The sequence below is a fragment of the Eptatretus burgeri genome, chromosome 1 (assembly GCF_056783735.1).
Source record: "Eptatretus burgeri isolate ZD-2024b chromosome 1, Ebu_testis_v1, whole genome shotgun sequence".
Lineage (NCBI taxonomy): Eukaryota > Metazoa > Chordata > Myxini > Myxiniformes > Myxinidae > Eptatretus > Eptatretus burgeri.
This window is the reverse complement of record NC_140961.1, coordinates 75,467,653-75,487,350: the sequence shown is the minus strand read 5'-3', so window position 1 is coordinate 75,487,350 and position 19,698 is coordinate 75,467,653. Positions and strand designations below refer to the sequence as shown.

Here is a 19,698-nt window from a genome sequence, read left to right as displayed (position 1 = left end):
ACTGTCCAGGGTTCTTGGACAGTCGGCAACACATTTAGCGGCGCAACTCCATGTCATGGAGGTCTTCCACCAACTGAGCTGAGGAACTCTTCTTTATCTTCCAAGGGAATGTGCTCCATACCGATCGTGTGAATGCATATCAAAGCATGTGAAGATTCTCATGTCATTTCATCTGAAGCTTGACAGCAGCTGAAAAACACCATGCCTCTGCTCTGATCTCCATATGGCCCCCAATATATCTCAGACGATCTGAAATACTTCATCCTTGAGCCAAGCTGACCTTACCCAATCAATGATGCTCTGGTGGGACCTTTCGTACCATCCTTTGCAAACCACATGACTCGTTGCTCGGAAAGATGACTGTCAGATAATTGACATTCTTAATCCAGTCCTCCAAATGCATTTCCTTATTTGAATCTCTGGAGAAGACCCTCGCCTTCCATCCAGTGGCGAAGTGGAGGACTTGAGGCTCCTCCCTGTTTCTTTGCGACTGCACCCATTGGCCTATCTCACTTCTGGAATCAACCAATTGAGTTTTTACTCTTTTCAACTTACACTGGAGTTTTTCAGTTGATGTACCTCTGTTGCTATGTAGATGTCAGGTGACACAGCTGTTACAATCACAGGATCTATGGCCCTCTGTGACCTTCAACGACAATTTTCCCCACTTATTTTGTATTCACACAAGATGGAAACGTGCTGTACCACAACACTTAGCTCAAGGGTAGAACAAGAGTATGTTGAGCAATTCTGTCGGTGTAGGTGATGCTGAAGAAGTTGTAGTTGTCCCCCAGACTCAACTGCTTCAAATGATGGCTAATGGATGAAACAGAATGCAAATTTGAATACAAAAGATGGATGAACAAAATGAAAAGGATGGTCATTTGTTATGCTGTGTTTCAGTAGAAGCTTCCATGCTTTGTCGGATTTCCCAGCGGATATGAATTATTTACAGCTTTGCTGCTCTTTCAAGTCGTTTCACGTTTGATACATTTGAAATCGTGTACGTCTGTGTGTACAAATTGCTTAAGAGGGTTCGCACACTGATTCAAAGCTGCCCGGCCGGGGTTCGAATCTCGACCCACCCAGGTAGCTATCTATCGTGTGCAGCTTGTGGCTGCTGGTTGCATCATTTTCTTGGGGTGCGACTGTGCCGTTGATGTAGTGCCCTCGATTACCAGTACAGTGGAACTCATTTCGCTGAATTCGGAAGGACGAAAGGGTGAGTCAACCGACCTGGTGTTAATTCAATGGTAACAGGGGTTCAAATTCAAGTCCCTAAGGTTTTTCGCCACATTCCCTTGGATTGACGTGAAGCGGGTGTCCCGTCTGCCAGCATTCTTTGGTGGATGCTAAAGATCCCACGGTGTCCTTCGTGAAGAGCAGGTGAGCTATCGCTGGCACCCAAACCATATTTCATACCTGCAGGGGCACTGCGTCAACGGCACACTGCTGCGTTCCGAGGAATGATCCAACCAGCAGCCACAGGCTACATATGAAATGAAATTGTAACATGAATTGAGTGCCACAGCCATCATTGGATCACCATCCATTGTTGAGCGATTTGGTAACAATGTCCCACATATACCAAATGCTGTTGAAGTTGTCGTTGAACTATTACTCTTGAAATGGTCGTGAAGACCGGGTCAGTGATGTAAAAAAGGGAAGGACATTGGAGGGGGGAGTGTGTGGGGCATGTTTGTTTAGGATATGAGAGACTTTAAAACTTGTCACCATTTTATGTACGTAATAAATGAATGGTCGATACGGGGTGGACAGACACACAGTGTACAGTACAGAGGGGGCACTATCGTGATGGAGGGACCAGTCACGGCTCGGACTTCAGAACGACCTCTCGGTGGTGTATTTATTGGTGGCATCCACATTCCATTTACCAACACAATTATTTAATATCCACCTCCCGTTTACTTAATACGTACGGTACACACAAGAGGGTTTATTTCCTCGTTCCAATGACAATGTACAAAACAATGAATCTTGTCCGTTCAAATCCTTGAAGCCACAGCTTCTCTTTTCTTTCTCTCTCTTCTTCTCTCTTCTTCTCTCTTCTTCTCTCTCTCTCTCTCTCTCTCTCTCTCTCTCTCTCTCTCTCTCTCTCTATCTTTCTCTCTCTCCCTCTCTCTCTCTCTCTCTCTCTCTCTCTCTCTCTCTCTCTCTCTCGCCTTTTATTTAATTTTTAGCTTTTTAACATCTCTTCCGTTACCTTCATAATTAGCATAAACACCATCAATGCCCACATTCACTCGCTTGCTCTTCCCTGCTTTGCTCGGTCCACCCCTCCCTCCACTTCCCCCTTTCTCTCTCTCTCTCCATCTCCATTTTGCTCTCCTCGCTTCGTTCTCTCTCACTTCCTCTCTCTCTCTCTCTCTCCTTCTCCTTCCGTCGAACGGTCTCCTTTCCACTCCCCGTCCCCTCTGTGTCCCCCTTTCTTCCTCGGCGTCCTTATATGTGTCTATATTCGCATCTCTCTCCGATTCTCCGTCCGTTTCTCTCCTTATCTCTCCCTTTGTACAGCGAGGCCTCTCCCCACGCTCTCACTTGCTCTCCAACGAGCGCGCTCCCCGTGCCGCGAGTGGTACGTCCTCCCTGCGCGCCGTCCGATTCCAAACTCGCACTCACTTTTACAAATTAACGTCACTCTCACTCTCACTCTCTCTCCCTGACACACACACACACACACACACACACACACACACACACACACACACACACACACACACACACACACACACACACACACACACACACACACACGGGCCTCACGTTTTACTCCATATGTCACGTGTGTTTTTTTATCCCATGTTTATAACTGAAGATCGATATTTCGCGCCGTGTTTGTGATTCATGTCGTTTCATTTCCGATATCTTCATTTTAACTCGTGTTTCCTCGGATTTGCTTGAGCCGTTTCAGATCGGTGTTTGTCACGTAAAGCGAACAGTGAATGTTCCTTTTCCATGTTTCCCTCGGGTTGCCTCTCCTTTGTGACAACGTGGTGGGTGACAAACACGGCCAAACCGTTTGAGTAAGTAACTCAAACCGCTTCCAAGCGGGTATGATGTATGTACTGTGGTTCTGATGTACCGTACTCTGTTGCAGAGCACCGGTGCTGCCGAAGCAGGTTATTAACAAAGGTGAAAGTGGGTGGTTTGCCATTGCCTTCTCAGCAGCAGTCATTTCAAGAATTTGTGAATGGTGCCGGTGATAGCTCGCCGACTCTTCCTGAAGGACCCTATGGGACGTTTAACGTTCACCAACTAATGCGGGCAGACGGGGCACCCAGTTTAACGTCCATCCGAGGGACTGCACACACACACACACACACACACACACACACACACACACACACACACACACACACACACACACACACACACACACACACACACACACACACACACACACACACACACTGATGAACCTTATATAATCCTCTTGCGGACAATACCTGATTCATGAAATTTTACCTCCCCTGCCTGTGAAACATCGGATGACAGTTTGAAGCTGTGTCGGGATTCAAACCCAGGCTAGACGTCTTCGAGGTAAGCACCTCAACTGAATCTCTAAAGTCTAAGCTATCCTGCCAGTCAGCCATATACTGTATGCGTGTATATCCGACCCTGAACTACTCCCTCAGTTTTGGGGCGAGCCCCGTCAAACCTTGTGTAGAACGTTTTGGGGTCCCAGCCGATGTCCTAAGGTGGGTGGCAGCTTTCACAAATTCCTCAACACAATTATGATTGAAACTTTTGATCCGTACCGTACGAAGCTGCTCACGATCCGGAATGCAATGTCAGAACGGCGTTTATCTTTGTTTTCCTCACGAGTGTTTGTAACATTGTATTTTGTTATTTTAATGGTATGGTATTCATTAGTGATTGGAATGATGCTGTTTGGAATGAAAATAATGTGAGGGTTTCTACCCGTGACATTCGCGGATTCGCCTGACTGTGCCCGTATAAAATAATATTACCCACTTCACTTCTGTTGGGGTCAGCTGCAGGAAGTCTTTTGCCCAAGTCCTTCACGAACCGGATGTCGAGCCCCCTCAAGTGCACGGGTACCTCGCTCGTCTACATTATAAAGCAGGAGTGTCTGTCTGTCTGTCTGTCCGTCGCTTAACTATTCTTTCTGTTTTGGGGCTAGCGCTACCAAACCTGTAGAACGTTTTGGGGTCCTAGTGGATGTCCTCAGGTGGGTGGGATGTTTCGTAAATTCCTCCATACAATTATGATTTGGACTTTCGATCCGTATGAAACTGCTCCCGATCCGGATGTAATGTCGTAAGGAAAACTGACGAAAAACAGGTTAAACTAGAGGGGGAGCACTCGGTAGAGTGCAAAACCTCCGCTGCCAATACTGCTGGGTCACTTAAGTGAACCTGATGTCCTATTCATTGTAGGTCAAAACGGATCAGACTCCACTGAACCACGATTGAATAAACTAAACTAGATCAACGCGCATGTATAAATGCCAGAAAAATAAAATCGAAATTTTTTTGAAAAAAAAGTTGCAAAATTTGTTGTTTTTTTTTCTCTAACAATTTTTTTGGGCTTGGAAATCACTTAAAACATGTAGAAATGCAAAAACATAAATTCAAATATTTTTTTCAAAATGGCCGCCATAGCGGCCATATTGGACTTTGGTCCAAGTCCAAAATCTAATGACATGACCCTTGGACCATACCTCATCCCCCCACCAAGTTTCGTTGAAATCCGTTGAGGAGTTTTTCCGTAATACTGTTCACAAACAAACAAACAAACAAACAGACAGGGGTGAAAACAGTAACCTCCGTCCATCTTCGATGGCAGAGGTTAACAAAACTTTAATGATCGTTTAAATATTTGAATAACAGTTTGAGTCAATGGTTCGATGGAGGCGGTCGTACTAAACACTGCCCAGAGACACCCGGAGAAGTCTGAAAATTAAATAAATAAAATAATATTTAATTTCAGGGTGTCTCCGGGTGGTAACTTTATTTAATTTATTTAATATCCGGACTTCTCCGGGCATCTCCATGAGATGTGCATCAGATTTCATTAAAGTCAGAACTACCGGACTGCTTCTCCAAGTGCTGTTTTAACTTTATTTATTTTATTTTGTTTCTGTTCAATTGTTGAAATGAAAATGCGATACACTCTACAAACTCTCAAACTCTAAATTTAAACCCGAATTGAGCTCAACAGCATTTCCGACTGCTAAAAAAAAAAAGCTCCAGGCGTATCAGGGCGTCTCCAGGGTATGTTAGTATGACCAAATGCAGGTGCTGTGTCATGGACATGTCTACAAGGTAAAGTGTTTATTGCTTAATATATTATCATATAAAGTGGTGAATGATCAAAGTTATTCAAATGTAGTACTACTTGAAATAAAAGTGATAATCAAATAACTTTGAATCAGGATATTGCATTGCTGCGTTGACTGACTGTGTGGACACAACTTTGAGGTTGTGGGTCTATTGATGAGTATTTTACTGATGTGGACCTGCGACATACTGATTGTGGATCCGCCGTTTGGAGAGGTTCTGGGCTGAAAGGATCGAAACCTTGATGAAAAACGGTGTCAGCTGATGATCCGGGGTATCGGGAAATCAGTAAATTGCTTATAAGTTTAAGGTTATAACTTCAAATAGAATAGGATTTGTAAAAGATTTGTAAACTTCAAATTTGTAAAAAATGTTTTGTCAAGTACTTTTTGATGTAAATGTGATTCATTTTTGATGATTTTTTTGATGATAGGTGCGTGCGTGCGTGCGTGTGTTATGTCTGGCCTTCTTGTGAGTACGTTACAGTAATTGGTCATTATTTTGTTTGTCTTTGTTTTCCTCACGAGTGTTTGTGACATTGTATTTTGTTATATTAATGGTGTCGTATTAGTTTGTGATTGTAATGAAAATATAGAGATTGACTTTAAAGCAGAATCAGGAAATTATGTGAGGGTTTCCACCCGTGACATTTACGGTTTCACCATCGACATCATTGAAATCTTACCCACCTTCTGTTGGGGTCAGCTGCAGGAAGTTTTTTGGCCAAGTCATTCACAAACCTGCTGTCCATGCCTGACGTGTGAATGAAGGTGTCACAGGTGGAATTTTTTGGTTTATCATTTGATATTCGCCGTTTCTGCAATGTCTGTTTGCTTGTGGGTTCCCTCCTGTGCACAGCACGGGTACCTCGCAAGTAGATATACTGTATACAGTACTAGCAGGGGGTGCCTCCTTCTGCCCCTTCTCCTCCCTCATCCCACCCCTCTGACACCCTCCTCACACTCCTCCCTCCAAACTCCCACCCCACCCCTTCCCCTCCTCTCACCCCCTCTGGATTCCTACTCCACCCTTTCCCATCCCTTTGTACAACCACCCCCCCCCCATTTCCCCTGCCTCCCCTGATTCGTGGAGGTTGGTTTTGGGGATTCCTACTCTCTGGGGATGTGTACAGTGCAAAAATGCAAGTTATCTCCACAGTCAACTTGTAACACCCTCTTCCACCACCACAGGGTGGTGATACACATTTACATAGAGAATTTTCATTGAACGTCCTTCCCAAACCCCTGTGACTACAAATAAAACCAAGTAGCCCATGTTCACCACGTAGTCTAACTTGGTCCATGTGCCAAGTTTGGTGCCAATTGGCCCAGTAGTTTTGGCGTGATTGGTGTTACACACAGACAGAAAATGACATTCATTTATTAGGAGACAATATATACATATATTGTTGTGGGCCGGGGGTCGGTGGCGAGGACGACCGCTAGACGGAGCAGTCGGGCCGTCTACCACCGAACACCGGAATTGAAAGGTCGTCACCCCGGATAACTCCGGAGTCGACGGGTCACTTAAAGGACCGTGGTCGCCAATATTTTGACGGCGTGAGGTAGGGTCCACTTGTCTATTCCAATTTACCTAAGTACTCACGCCGTCTAGCTACCGGGGAAGCCACACCCTCGGCCGACTCTGTCCGAACCGAGTCGCATGTACTGACTGGGGTCCGGCGTAACCAAGCGGAAGTTACCAAAGCCGCGCCGGACCAAATAAACAACTTACGGCACAAACGGCCTCACTACTCCTCAAGCCCGAACCGTGCTGGGTCAATGGTAGAAACGACAGGCAACGAACTGGAACATTTAACAGATATTTATTTACAATAGGGAGGGAGACACAGAGCAGAGTTATCCGAATAAAAGAAATGCAATTTACAATGAACACAGGCATTTAACAGTCTCTACTTACAGGATGGGCGCCACAGACACACACACACACACACACACACACACACACACACACACACACACACACACACACACACACACACACACACACACACACACACACGAAATGGGGCCGGTTGGCCTTTATTTGACCCTTCAGCTCGGGGGGGGGGGAGGCGAGCTGAGGGTAAGAGTTCGGTCGGGCACCTTTCCGCCTCGTGCGGTCTGGTCGAGACGAGCTGGTTTGGGGGGTGGGGGACCTGAACCCACACCTTCGTCGCCACGAGAACGCCAGCAGGCAAAGCGAGACGATCCCAGCAGGCAAAACGAGGGCAAAACAAGGTGACGAGGTTTCTTCCCTTTTCCAGCCGGATCGCCCCCACTATTATTCATTCCTCACGTGAGGTGGGAGGGGTCCGTCCTGAGGTACTCTTTGCCCTGATTGGACAGGGTTTTGTGGGGTGATGTGCTGGCCGTCCGTGATTGGACAGGCCGGAACCCCCTCCTTTCCTGGGCGGAGTCAGCGTTCTGAGGTGAGGAAACCTCCGCTCACGTCCGTGGTCGAACGCACGTGGGCAATGGTGCGGAGAGGTGGAGGATTGATTTGTTGGGGGAGGAAGATTTAAAGATGTAAAAAACCTGACTAAAAGAAACCCACAGCGCACACATGAAATTAACCCATTAGATAGAAGGACGGGACTCTAACTATAAACACATACTTATCGAAATACAGTGGTGCCCCCAGCATCCGAATTTAATTCGTTTCAAGAGGCTGTTCGGATTCCAAAACTATTTTCCCAATAAGAAATAATGGAAAGTGAATTAATCCGTTCCTGGACCCCAAGAAAACCCACTTTCAAGACACTTTCAACTGAAATTACCCATGTTTAAGGTAAAATAAGATGAATAAATGACCTTTTCTGGGTCATGAATCTTTTTCCAAGCCTGGGGGATGAGCAGGAGCATTGTCGCTTCTTCCATCAGATCTGGCTGCAGCTCCGGCCTATCAGTGGCCATTGGGATCCAAAACGTAAACTGTTCAGCCTGGTGGAGGTATGTAATTAACCATGAAGCACCAAATGGTGTTTTATATCCCAGTACACTCTGTGGAGACACAAACGTGCCGTTTTCACCACACGGTTCCAGGGAGAGAATCAAGAGGTGAAGCGATTGGGTGACGCAGCATGACGTCACTACCATGCTCACGAAAAAAACGTTGAGTTCGTTAAAGCCGATTCGTCAGAGGGTTCATCGAATGAGTTCGCTTCACGACGGGTTTTCGCACTATTATCTCTTCTTTATTTTTCAGAATCCTACACACGGTCGATTTCAGAAGCTCGAACATGGCAGCGAGATCAGACACACGCATACCGCTCTCATGCTTAGCGATAAGTTCTTTCTTCAACTCAATTGTCGTTCTCACGAACTTCCTCTTATTCCTATTTGCTTCACTGCTCTTCTTGGGTGCCATGGTGAATGCACAAGGGTGATAATTGAAAAAAAAATGCACAAATCAAGGTGAAAACACGAGGTAAAGTAGCGATCGACACACGAGAGATGCTTTCACGAGTACTTCCACCGACGAACTGAATGAACAAAGCGCGAAGATGCGGGTCGAACAGGCGGGGGAGACGCACGTGAACAAACATGAACGTCATGTTGTGTTCGGTTTTTAGGGCAAAATTTTCTCGAAAAAATTGTTCGGATTCCAATCTGTTCCAACAATGGGGCGTTTGGATTCTGGGGGCACCACGGTAACTGAACTGCGGGGACTCTGGCTGTCTGTGTGCAAAAGGCTTCTAGATTCGTAACAAAAAATGTATGTATGTATATATATATATATATATATATATATATATATATATATATATATATATATATTCCATATACCCCCACATGAAATTCCTTCATGTACCCCCACAATCGTAACATTTCACACACACACACACACACACACACACACACACACACACACACACACACACACACACACACACACACACACACACACACACACATATATATATATATTTATATATGTCATCTGAAAGTTAAGATTGTATCGAGTGGCTTGGTCTGTGGATGTGTAGGAGATATCTTGATGTATATTAAGTCGGGAAACTGTGAGCTTAAGTGTTACTTGTTACCAAACGGGGCGGTGGTGCTGTGTTAATTAGATAGGGATTAAGGCTAATTTCCCCCAAGATGTAATTGCCCCCTGTGACGTCCTAAAATTTTGTATTTATAAGCCAGCAATGAAAGAATTACGTTTTTATAACAACAACCATAATAACATGCTGCACTTCCAAGGAAGCGAGAAGCCCTGCCTTCCCGGCTTCATGCCAAGAAGCCATGCCCAGAGGTGGATGATTGAGGGGCGGGACGTCAGAAGCGAAGAGAAAGAGTAGTTGGTTTTGTTGGGTTGAGTTTGGTGTGAGGGACGCAGTCGAGAAATGACACAGCTAGGAGATGGCGTGTTAGATCAGGGCATTACGGCTGGCTTTACTTCGACGCATGAAGAAGATGGCACGATTTTTGTATTCATGCTGGGGCGAATTGGCTCACGTAGTGGAGCAAGACGCTGGCCATTGACTCTTGGCTGGGTCATGAGAGACTGACCTTGAAGCCTTGTGTATGTCACCGAGGGGAATGGCGCCATTCTGGAGAGAGCAGCGGCGTCAGCAAGTGCGATCGACGAGGAAGCCGCATGGCAGTTGGTGGGCCTTGGTGTTGAATACTGCCTCACAAATTGCATCACTTACGTTTCCCGCCCAGAGAGAGTCTCGGCACCATTTTGGGTGCATCTTCCCATGCAGGAAGAAGTGGCGTGATCGCAAAGTTCGATAGAGACCACCTCTGGATAAAGCTAAGTGCCAGAATAAAGGGAGGATTTTCTTTTATTTTGTTTTCTCCTTGTCTGTATTAAAGTCCGTGTGTAGCGGCGCCTCAACTTTTGACTTTAATTTACCTCACATTTTATTATTACACTTTGAATTATTACCCTTGTAAACATTTCATCTATTTTCGTTAAATCTCCGTGTTTGTTTTATGTTGCTGGTGTCTGTGTATCTGTTGTGGGTTCAAATGTAAACCCCTTGTGCTGTGCAACCATCTGCTTCGTCCATGCTGCCCTGCCCCTCTCTCACTTGCCATAATCTCTGAGGATCACATGTTCGCCTCAAAGGAAAACTGCTCGGCGATCCGGCCTGGTCGGTGTTAACCGCCCGTCCACCAGGGTCGTGGGATTAACCTAACTGCCAGATATATACATATATATATATATATATATATATATATATATATATATATATATAGTTGCGGGCTGGGGGTCGGGTGAGAAGACCAACGGGGTAGGAAGCTATCTCGGGTTCCCACCAGACTCCCCGGAAATGCAGGCCGTCGCACACGGATAATTCCATGACAAGGCAGGTCGCTAACGGACCGTGAACGCCGATAACTCAACCATGTGACCAAGTGTTCTCCGTCTTGTTTATCCGGTGACCTAGAAAAATAATCACATGATCTGATTACCGGGGGACACGCCCTCGGTACGCCTTGTCCAAACCGGATCACTTTACCGGATCAGATGCAGCTTAGCGACACTGCCAAGGACGTACCAGCTAAAAGGAACGGATCGTTGGGAATAAAGTCCCAGCTAGGTTAGGATACGGACCATGCTGGATCAATGAAAGAAAAGACAAAAACGAGCTGGGTACATTTCTATAATGGATTTATTAACAGGCAGGTGGGGGAAGGTATGTGGCACAGTGAATGTTGTTTATTGTTGTCTGTAAGCAGGGATAGGAAGAAAAGTGTGAGGTGCGATAATAATACAAGCAACTTACAAAAGCAGATACAGAGCAGAGTTATCCTGAAATAATTCTTGTACACTCTTAACTTAAGCGAGGATAGGCTCCATGACACACACACACATGCACGCACGCTCACACACACACACACACACACACACACACACACACACACACACACACACACACACACGCACACACATATCCCGATGAAGAGGAGTTAATGAGAAGAAAGAGGAGAGGAGATGAGGCTCACAGTCTCTCAATACCTTCCACGATTGTCTGACCGCGCCACCAATACATTTTGGGGGCGATACTTCCCTGACAGCTGGCGCATCGTCTCCTGCTTTGAGACAATTCATGCAGCCAAGCGTCAATCCAGAGAATTGGGCGCGACTGACAGGCATGAAGGAAGGACTTTGGGCGGAGTCAGAAGCCAGCGGGTGGAAGAATGCAGAGTCAGGAGCAGTGGGTAGAGAAGGCGGAGTCAGGAGCAGTGGGTGGAGAAGGCGGAGTCCGGAGCAGTGGGTGGAGAAGACGGAGTCTGGAGCAGTGGGTGGAGAAGGCGGAGTCAGGAGCAGTGGGTGGAGAAGGCGGAGTCCAGAGCAGTGGGTGGAGAAGGCAGAGTCAGGAGCAGTGGGTTGAGAAGGTGGAGTCCTGAGCAGTGGGTGGAGAAGGCGGAGTCCGGAGCAGTGGGTGGAGAAGTCGGAGTCAGGAGCAGTGGGTGGAGTCCTGAGGTGGAGAAGGTGGAGTCCTGAGCAATGGGTAGAGAAGGCGGAGTCCTGAGCAGTGGGTGGAGAAGGTGGAGTCCAGAGCAGTGGGTGGAGAAGGCGGAGTCCGGAGTAGTGGGTTGAGAAGGTGGAGTCAGGAGCAGTGGATGGAGAAGGTGGAGTCCTGAGCAGTGGTTGGAGAAGGTGGAGTCCTGAGCAGTGGGTGGAGAAGGTGGAGTCCTGAGCAGTGGGTGGAGAAGGTGGAGTCCTGAGCAGTGGGTGGAGAAGGCGGAGTCTGGAGCAGTGGGTGGAGAAGGCGGAGTCAGGAGCAGTGGGTAGAGAAGGCGGAGTCAGGAGCAGTGGGTGGAGAAGGCGGAGTCTGGAGCAGTGGGTGGAGAAGGCGGAGTCTGGAGCAGTGGGTGGAGAAGGCGGAGTCAGGAGCAGTGGGTGGAGAAGGCGGAGTCCAGAGCAGTGGGTGGAGAAGGCGGAGTCCAGAGCAGTGGGTGGAGAAGGCAGAGTCAGGAGCAGTGGGTTGAGAAGGTGGAGTCCTGAGCAGTGGGTGGAGAAGGCGGAGTCCGGAGCAGTGGGTGGAGAAGTCGGAGTCAGGAGCAGTGGGTGGAGTCCTGAGGTGGAGAAGGTGGAGTCCTGAGCAATGGGTAGAGAAGGCGGAGTCCTGAGCAGTGGGTGGAGAAGGTGGAGTCCTGAGCAGTGGGTGGAGAAGGTGGAGTCCAGAGCAGTGGCTGGAGAAGGCAGAGTCCTGAGTAGTGGGTTGAGAAGGTGGAGTCAGGAGCAGTGGATGGAGAAGGTGGAGTCCTGAGCAGTGGTTGGAGAAGGTGGAGTCCTGAGCAGTGGGTGGAGAAGGTGGAGTCCTGAGCAGTGGGTGGAGAAGGTGGAGTCCTGAGCAGTGGGTGGAGAAGGCAGAGTCCGGAGCAGTGGGTGGAGAATGCGGAGTCCGGAGCAGTGGGTGGAGAATGCGGAGTCCGGAGCAGTGTGTGGAGAATGCAGAGTCCGGAACAGTGGGTGGAGAAGGCGGAGTCAGGAGCAGTGGGTGGAGAATGCGGAGCCAGCAGACGAGGGACGCTGACCAGGAAAGACGACTACAGACAGCCCTGCACCCCGTCCTTTTATAGATCCTGTGGTGCGGGCGGGTGTGATGACCCGAGGCGATGTTTCGTCATCCGAATCGGGCAATCTGGTTGGGGCCCGGCCAGCACATGGGCCGGCCACCATGACCGGAAGTGGCTCCACTTTACTTCCGGTCAGATGGTTCCAAGCTGCGGAATCGTCTCGCTCCGAGCACCGTGACACGAATCGCCCTGCGCCAAACTCCAGGGCCGTCCACGATGACCGGCGGTCAGTGCCGGTCAATGCCCTGCCTGTGTGTAAGCCATGCGGCCCGAGCCGTACAGCGCGCCTCTGCCTGGCTGCAGCCTCGCCGGGCGGAGAGGCGAGAGGACGTCGCTGTCCGCGGGAGACACCTGCAGCCGTGATGGTCAGCGAAGACTGCCTGAAAGATGCTATGGTAACACATGCACAGACCCGAACAAGATGTGTGCCACTCGCGCCCCGCTTCGTTTGCGATAATAAATTACCCCGGGGCTGCACGTGGCTCCGCCGCCATTGAGCATGCGGTCATTCATCAAAAGCGGTGGTGTGCGCGGTGCCAGCCCTGATCTGTGTCAGGAATTGAGGGAAAAGATTGGATATAATTATTCGATGTAGGTTTGGGTTGAAGAAGATAGATATAATTATTGGATTCAGAAATGGGTTGAAGAGAGTGCGCCGCGCACGTGCATACTGTAAGTTGTTCGCATTTGGTGTGTTTTTTTCCTATTTCCTCGGCAAGGCATTCCTGCAGCGCACTGTGTGTTGGCTATTCTTCCTATGTCTTACACGAAGGGCACGGCCGTGGTGTTCTACAGATGGGTGTCCGAGCACAGCGCCCGCTGGCCCCCGCGAGGACCCCTTGCTTGGATTTACCTCAGGAATAGCGAAAAATAATAGGAATGAGTTCAGAGATTTAATCAGACCTAACTTTGGGATTTACACAACGCACTGTCCCGCTTAACCCATTAGACAAGTAGGAAGGGAATATCTGAACGTATATTAATGAAATAATGAACTGGCGACCACTGTATGTTTGCTGCTATTGGTGTTGGAGAGATGCGGTTTCCAGAACCGCAACAATATATATATATATATATATATATATATATATATATATATATATATATATCTATATATATATATATCTATATATATATATATATCTATATATATATATATATATATATATATATATATATATATATATATATATATATATATATATATATATATATATATATATATGTTGTTGCGAATTCGCGCCCGCCGGCGTGCGGACGGCCACGTCACTCGGATTGCGAACGCGTCGTCCACCCGAAGGACAATTCAGTCGTGACCCTCTCAGAACAACGCCGGGAGCTCGTCACGGGTGGGGGTTTAACCCCACCACGACCGTGCCAATTGCCCACCCGCGCAGGATAGGGTTGCTCGCCAAGTTCGATCTACCTAAGTACCTGCGGGGATGGTCGACCGGGCGATCGTACCACGCCACAGGCCGACTCCGGACACGAACCGCTTAAGCGGTCCATTCCGTGCTACAGTGATAACCGAGCGGTGTTATCGTCGGCCTCTACGGTTCCGATTAATTACCGGGCGTATTAAGCCCACTACGAACCCTTTACGTGAAGCAGGATGGAGGGTCAATCAAGAAAAGACGAAGCGAAACGGGAAAACAGTTCACACAAAGCACATTTATTTCCCGGCACACGGAAAGCACACATATACAGCCAAACAGTCAAAATGCACATATAGCAATTTAAAAAAAGCAACAACGACGCAGATTTACGACCGACTACGCGCACACATGGCAACACTTATACGGTTCTACTTTACAGACGGCGCCAACACACATTTACTCAAAAGCAAAGGAAAGAAGCCACCCTCATATACAAGGGGGCAGACGGGCCTGTAGGCCAATATGTGCGCGTGACCTGAAGGAGCGGCCAGGCCCGCGAGACCGGGGGGGGGGGGGTCCGACCCGCGTCCTCGTGACGCGTTGGCGGACGAGCCACAGATGTGGCCTCGTGGCTGTGCCCTGACTCCGTGCTCCTTGGCGGGTTTCGTTGGCACGACGTTTGGAGTGGGGTGGGAATGGGGCCCCCTTGTTGCACTATCTCAGCGCGGGGGAAAGGGGGAATTGTTGATACCCTGGGGGAGGGAGAATGGCTGGCTGGCTTGGGTCCCGTGACGAGCGATCCCACACCGCGACCTCGTTGCCAACCGCCGTCCTTCTCGCCTCGGACCAGAGCTCCTTTGCCTCTTCCCGCAACTCTTCTCAGCCGACTCCAGAACCCAACTCGATGACACACCGATGACTTCGCCACCCGACTCAACTGACTCTGCCACAATTCGCCTTGCACTTGCCGTTTTATAGGCCGGCAGGAGAAAACAATATGCAAATATCCGGATCAGGATGACCTCGGGGGCGGAGCCACACTCGCCCATTGGTCGGAGGAAAGGGGTTGTGAATCTCCCCTGATTTTAGAATTTGCATATATCGATTTCACACAGACGCGCCTGGAGGCGGGGCCAAGCCGCCCCGCGCTTGCTAATTGGACGGAGCAAAAGTGGGCGTGTAGCGTTCCTGATCCGAATTTTCCCTCGGAAAGGCCGCTATTTGCGCTCACGGCTCGGTGCGTTCGGCACCAATCGCCGAACGGGCCCGGGACAGCCCGACGCTCAGTGTTCACAGGTGGTGCAGGAATGGCCGTAGAAGGAGAGAGGTGAAGGTGGTGGAGGGTTTTCGGTGGTGGTTTGATGGTTATGGTGCCGTTTGGGAATGGCTGTGATGCGATGATGTGGGAGCCAGTTGTGAAGGTAAAGGTCGTGGCTGTTGGCGTTGTTGTTGTTGTCTGAGGGTTAGAGCGTGGTTGTAGTTGGTGACGATGGCTGGCGTGGTGGTTAAGGTGGTTGTTGTGTGATGGCGGTTGAGACGTGGTTGGTTCAAAATAAAGATAGAACAGAAAAACGCCTAACTCAAAGGATCGCAGCCCGAATGAATCACATAAATTCCCTTTATACAACAGGTTTGGGGCTAACTACACATGTACTTCAAGATATCTCACCTCCGGGCCCTGAATGGTGGTTTGTGAATTTCCACAGCCGTAACAATATATATATATATATATATATATATATATATATATATATATGTATATATATATATATGTATATATATATATATATATGTATATATATGTATATATATATATATATATATATGTATATATATATATGTATATATATGTATATATATATATATATATATATATATATATATATATATATATATTACAGTTCCAGTTGTGGGGGTAGATGGAACAATTTAACATGGAATATAGCATTGTGTGGAGTTGCTTGGTCTGTGAATGTGTGGAGGTCATCTCGATGTGATTGGGTGTGCAACCTGTGAGCCTAAGTGTTACGTGTCACCACACGAGGAGGTGATGTCATGTTAATGAGCTCCGGTTTAAGAATAATCTTCCCCAGTGTGTAATTGCCCCTCTGTGACTTTGTCCCAATGTCTTTAAAACCAAAACCATGAGGAGGAACAAGCAGGCTAGCCCAGCGGGCAGAAGCCCCACCTTCCCAGGTTGGGTGCGTGCAGGCTCAATTTGGGGAAATGGAGAAAAGAACGGAACACCAAATGGAGGACAGACCGGGAAGATTCGAGAAAAAATTGGAGACTGAGTTTCAGCAAAAAATGTGAAGAATTGGCATTGAAAATAGAAGAGGGTAAAACCCAGGTTGTCCAAATGGGGGAAAAGTTGGAAGAAGAAATTGGGTCCACAAATAAAAGAATTGACGAAGCGAATGAGGACCTGGAAGGTTATCGCACTCGTGTGGATGCCATAATGCTCCGGCAGGTAGAGGAATTTGGATTTTGTAAGCGTCAAGGTGGTGGTTTGGCTGAGGAGATGCAAGGGTTGGAAACTCATGTCACAGTGCAAGAGCTGGTGTTAGTTAATAAAGGCTTGTGGGAGCCACAGTTGACTGGGGAAAGGATGGATGAGACATTACAGGAGCAGCTGAATACTTGAGACAAAGCCATAAAGGGAGAGGAGATAGAACCAAGGGTTCCTGTTAGCCTCAGTGGTAATGTTGATGGTTCTGTTGAGACCATGCTTGGGCTGACTGACTCGCATGAAGTTGGGTTGGACTTGCAGCACTTTGACACTGGGAATGTTGCTGAATGGGGTCGAGCAGATTTGGCAGAGCCGTTGTTTGAACTTCTTGCAGGACATGTGGAGGAGGAGAGTTGCAGCAACGGTAGCTTAAAGTTGGTTAAGCGAGAGGCTTATAATGTTGAATTAGACCAGAGTGAGCCAAGCGCAGGCTTCGAAGAGAAACATTTCCACATTTGCATCTTGGGCAAAGTGTCTTGGGCAACACAAGGTGCCAACACCGTCTAGAATGTAGCAAGCACTTTCTCCTTTTCCAGCAACTCTTTTCTCAGCTGGAAGTTCTGCAATTTTCTTCACAAGCTTTTACGTGGTGGGCACCGCAATGTTCTGCAGGATTCCTCATTTCCAGTTGCTCGGTTGGGGGAGTTTGGTCACGTGTGGAACCATCGTCACGACCGTTGTGGTTGGTTTGTGGCCATCTACATCATGTTGAATATAAAGAAAATTGACTGCCACATTGGGTGGCCGGTTTTTTCATCTGGCTTGGCAGTGACAGACGGGGAGCTTGGTGCTGTAGGAGAGAGTGGCATTGGCGCCGTCTTTTGGCTGACAGTGGAGCTTTTTGCTTGTATGGACGGTGAGATTAGCCGTTTTGAAGCATGTACTGCATCTTTGGATCTTCTGCGTGCTATTTCCATGACACCATGGAAATATTTGCATATATTTCCATATATTCCATGACACAGACGGTGTCGTATGGCACCTCTCACCCAGGTCATACCAGATCCGAGTCTCTGAGTCTCCCTTCCCATGGAGGTACAACTGTGGTGTGATAGAGAGCAGGGGCCGCACACGAGGGTATCTGCACTGGTTGAGCATGTGAGTCCAGTTGTGGTGATTCCAGGAGAGGAAAAGTCAGAACTTGAACCAAAACCAGAACCTTTGCTGATTCCAGAACCCAGCATTTCAGAGGGACCCGATGAAAAAGATCTGATGGAGAGCTTACACCAGGAGAACAGAGCATTGTAGAGTGAACTGCCGTCATTCAAGAGCGAAACCCACAAGGTGATGAAAAGTCTTCAGGAGTAAACGGCAGTACGGGAAGATGAAAGAGAAACATAAAGAGTTGCACAAAGCCAAAACACACCCCAACTCACTCCAACTCTTATCGCAGGCGGCCGAGCAGACGAGCGTAACAGCCCAGGGTCGGGTGATGGTGCTTGCGTTAACCATAGTGGCTGTTTGTCTGGCTTTCGTCTATGGTGGATGGAGGAGTGTGGTTGCCGGCGACCATGCATGCCTGGGGGTTATCCTCATGCTGGTAGTGGGTCGGCCGGTCGTGGTCTTGTTCCGCCCTTGGCCTGGCGCGCCCAGGGGGTGCAGTTTTGGCTGGGTCCGCTGGGCCGTGGCAATGTCTGCCTGGATTATGGCTATGGCCACGGTTCATCCTGGAGGAGGATGTCAGCTTCTGGGAACGATTGAGGGAACTTTGGGCCAACGAGATCCCAGAGGAGGATGTAGGCATTGATCGAGATTGCACGAGAGAAATCTGTGTCTACCAGATCCCGAAGGGGGATACAGGCATCGATTTGGAGTGGACGTGAGAACTCTAGACCTACTAGATTCTGGAGGAGGATGCAGACTTCTGGGAGTGGATGAGAGGAATCATGGTCTACCAGATCCCAGAGGAGGATTTAGGCTTCTGGAAGAGGATGAGAGAAACTTGGGTCGACCGGATCCTGGATGGGGGTGCAGGCAGAGATCCTGCTGCCTCATGCAAGAATGTATGTAGACGGTTTTTGCAGCTGATCTGATTCTTTGACACTTGATCGAGGGTGTGCTTGAAGTCTACAATTGCACCCAAACATTAGCCAGGGTGATCCGCAAGATTTTGGAGTGATGGACAAATTTAGAAAAAATAAATAATTTTAAAAAGAAAAGGCTTGGGATCCAGGGAGATTGAAAGCAACAAATCCACAGGGGTGGATTAAAAGGGTGAGATGAAAATTTAGAAGGGGTGGATGACACTTTTAGACCCGACCAACTTGCGACGACTTACACTTAGGGTGAAGTGTTTTAATGCTTACTGTCCCAAGGGTTCAGTTTGCTAGAAGTTGGGGCATGGGTAATTTGGATGAGAGCGAGCGAGAGTGACTCAATGGTTGGTAAAGGGATTGGTTTGTAAACCAAAATTGCCTTGTGGTGTTCATGTCTGTGAATGTGTAACGAATTGAATTGTTTCGAGAATTAATGCGAATTATAACATGTAAGCAGACCATTTTGCATTGCATTGTTTGAGAATTGAATGACAGCGGGGGAGGAAATGAGATGTTGGACTGTGGGGGTGGGGAAGATATGTGGGACCGCAGGAATGGTGGATCAAGCTCAGGAGGAGCGGTGACTGCACCCCCCCCCCCAAGATAATTTGTCCCTGGCAGCTGGTAGTGTCTGAGGTTGCGTGAGAGTCTGGATGTGTATGACGCTGCGAGAGAGCCTGGATGTGTGGAGAAATGGAGACCCTTCGGAGGGGAGGTCTGATTTGGGCGACCAGCGGTAAGGAAACTCCTGGCGACCCGTATGAGGCTGCGTGAGAGCCTGGATGTGAGAAGACCCTACCCCGGTGAAGTGTGCAGCAATAGAGCTGTTTGGCTAACAGCGACCGAACAGTCGAAGGGGTGGGGGGCAAAGAAGTCGTAAGTCGGGTGACTTGTTTTTGGACCGTGGAC

General features: G+C 48.2%; 1 protein-coding gene across 1 annotated transcript in view; it reads left to right on the top strand.

The window, feature by feature from the left end:
• Positions 1-3,621: 3,621 nt before the first annotated feature.
• The window catches only part of LOC147034772 (uncharacterized), a 29,823-nt gene continuing 13,746 nt past the window's right edge, over positions 3,622-19,698 (top strand). Inside the window, exons 1-3 of the mRNA XM_085856109.1 lie at positions 3,622-3,719; positions 4,017-4,080; positions 4,161-4,213. Of these exons, the coding sequence (XP_085712235.1) occupies positions 3,622-3,719; positions 4,017-4,080; positions 4,161-4,213 (215 nt within the window). The remainder of the gene's footprint in view (positions 3,720-4,016; positions 4,081-4,160; positions 4,214-19,698) is intronic.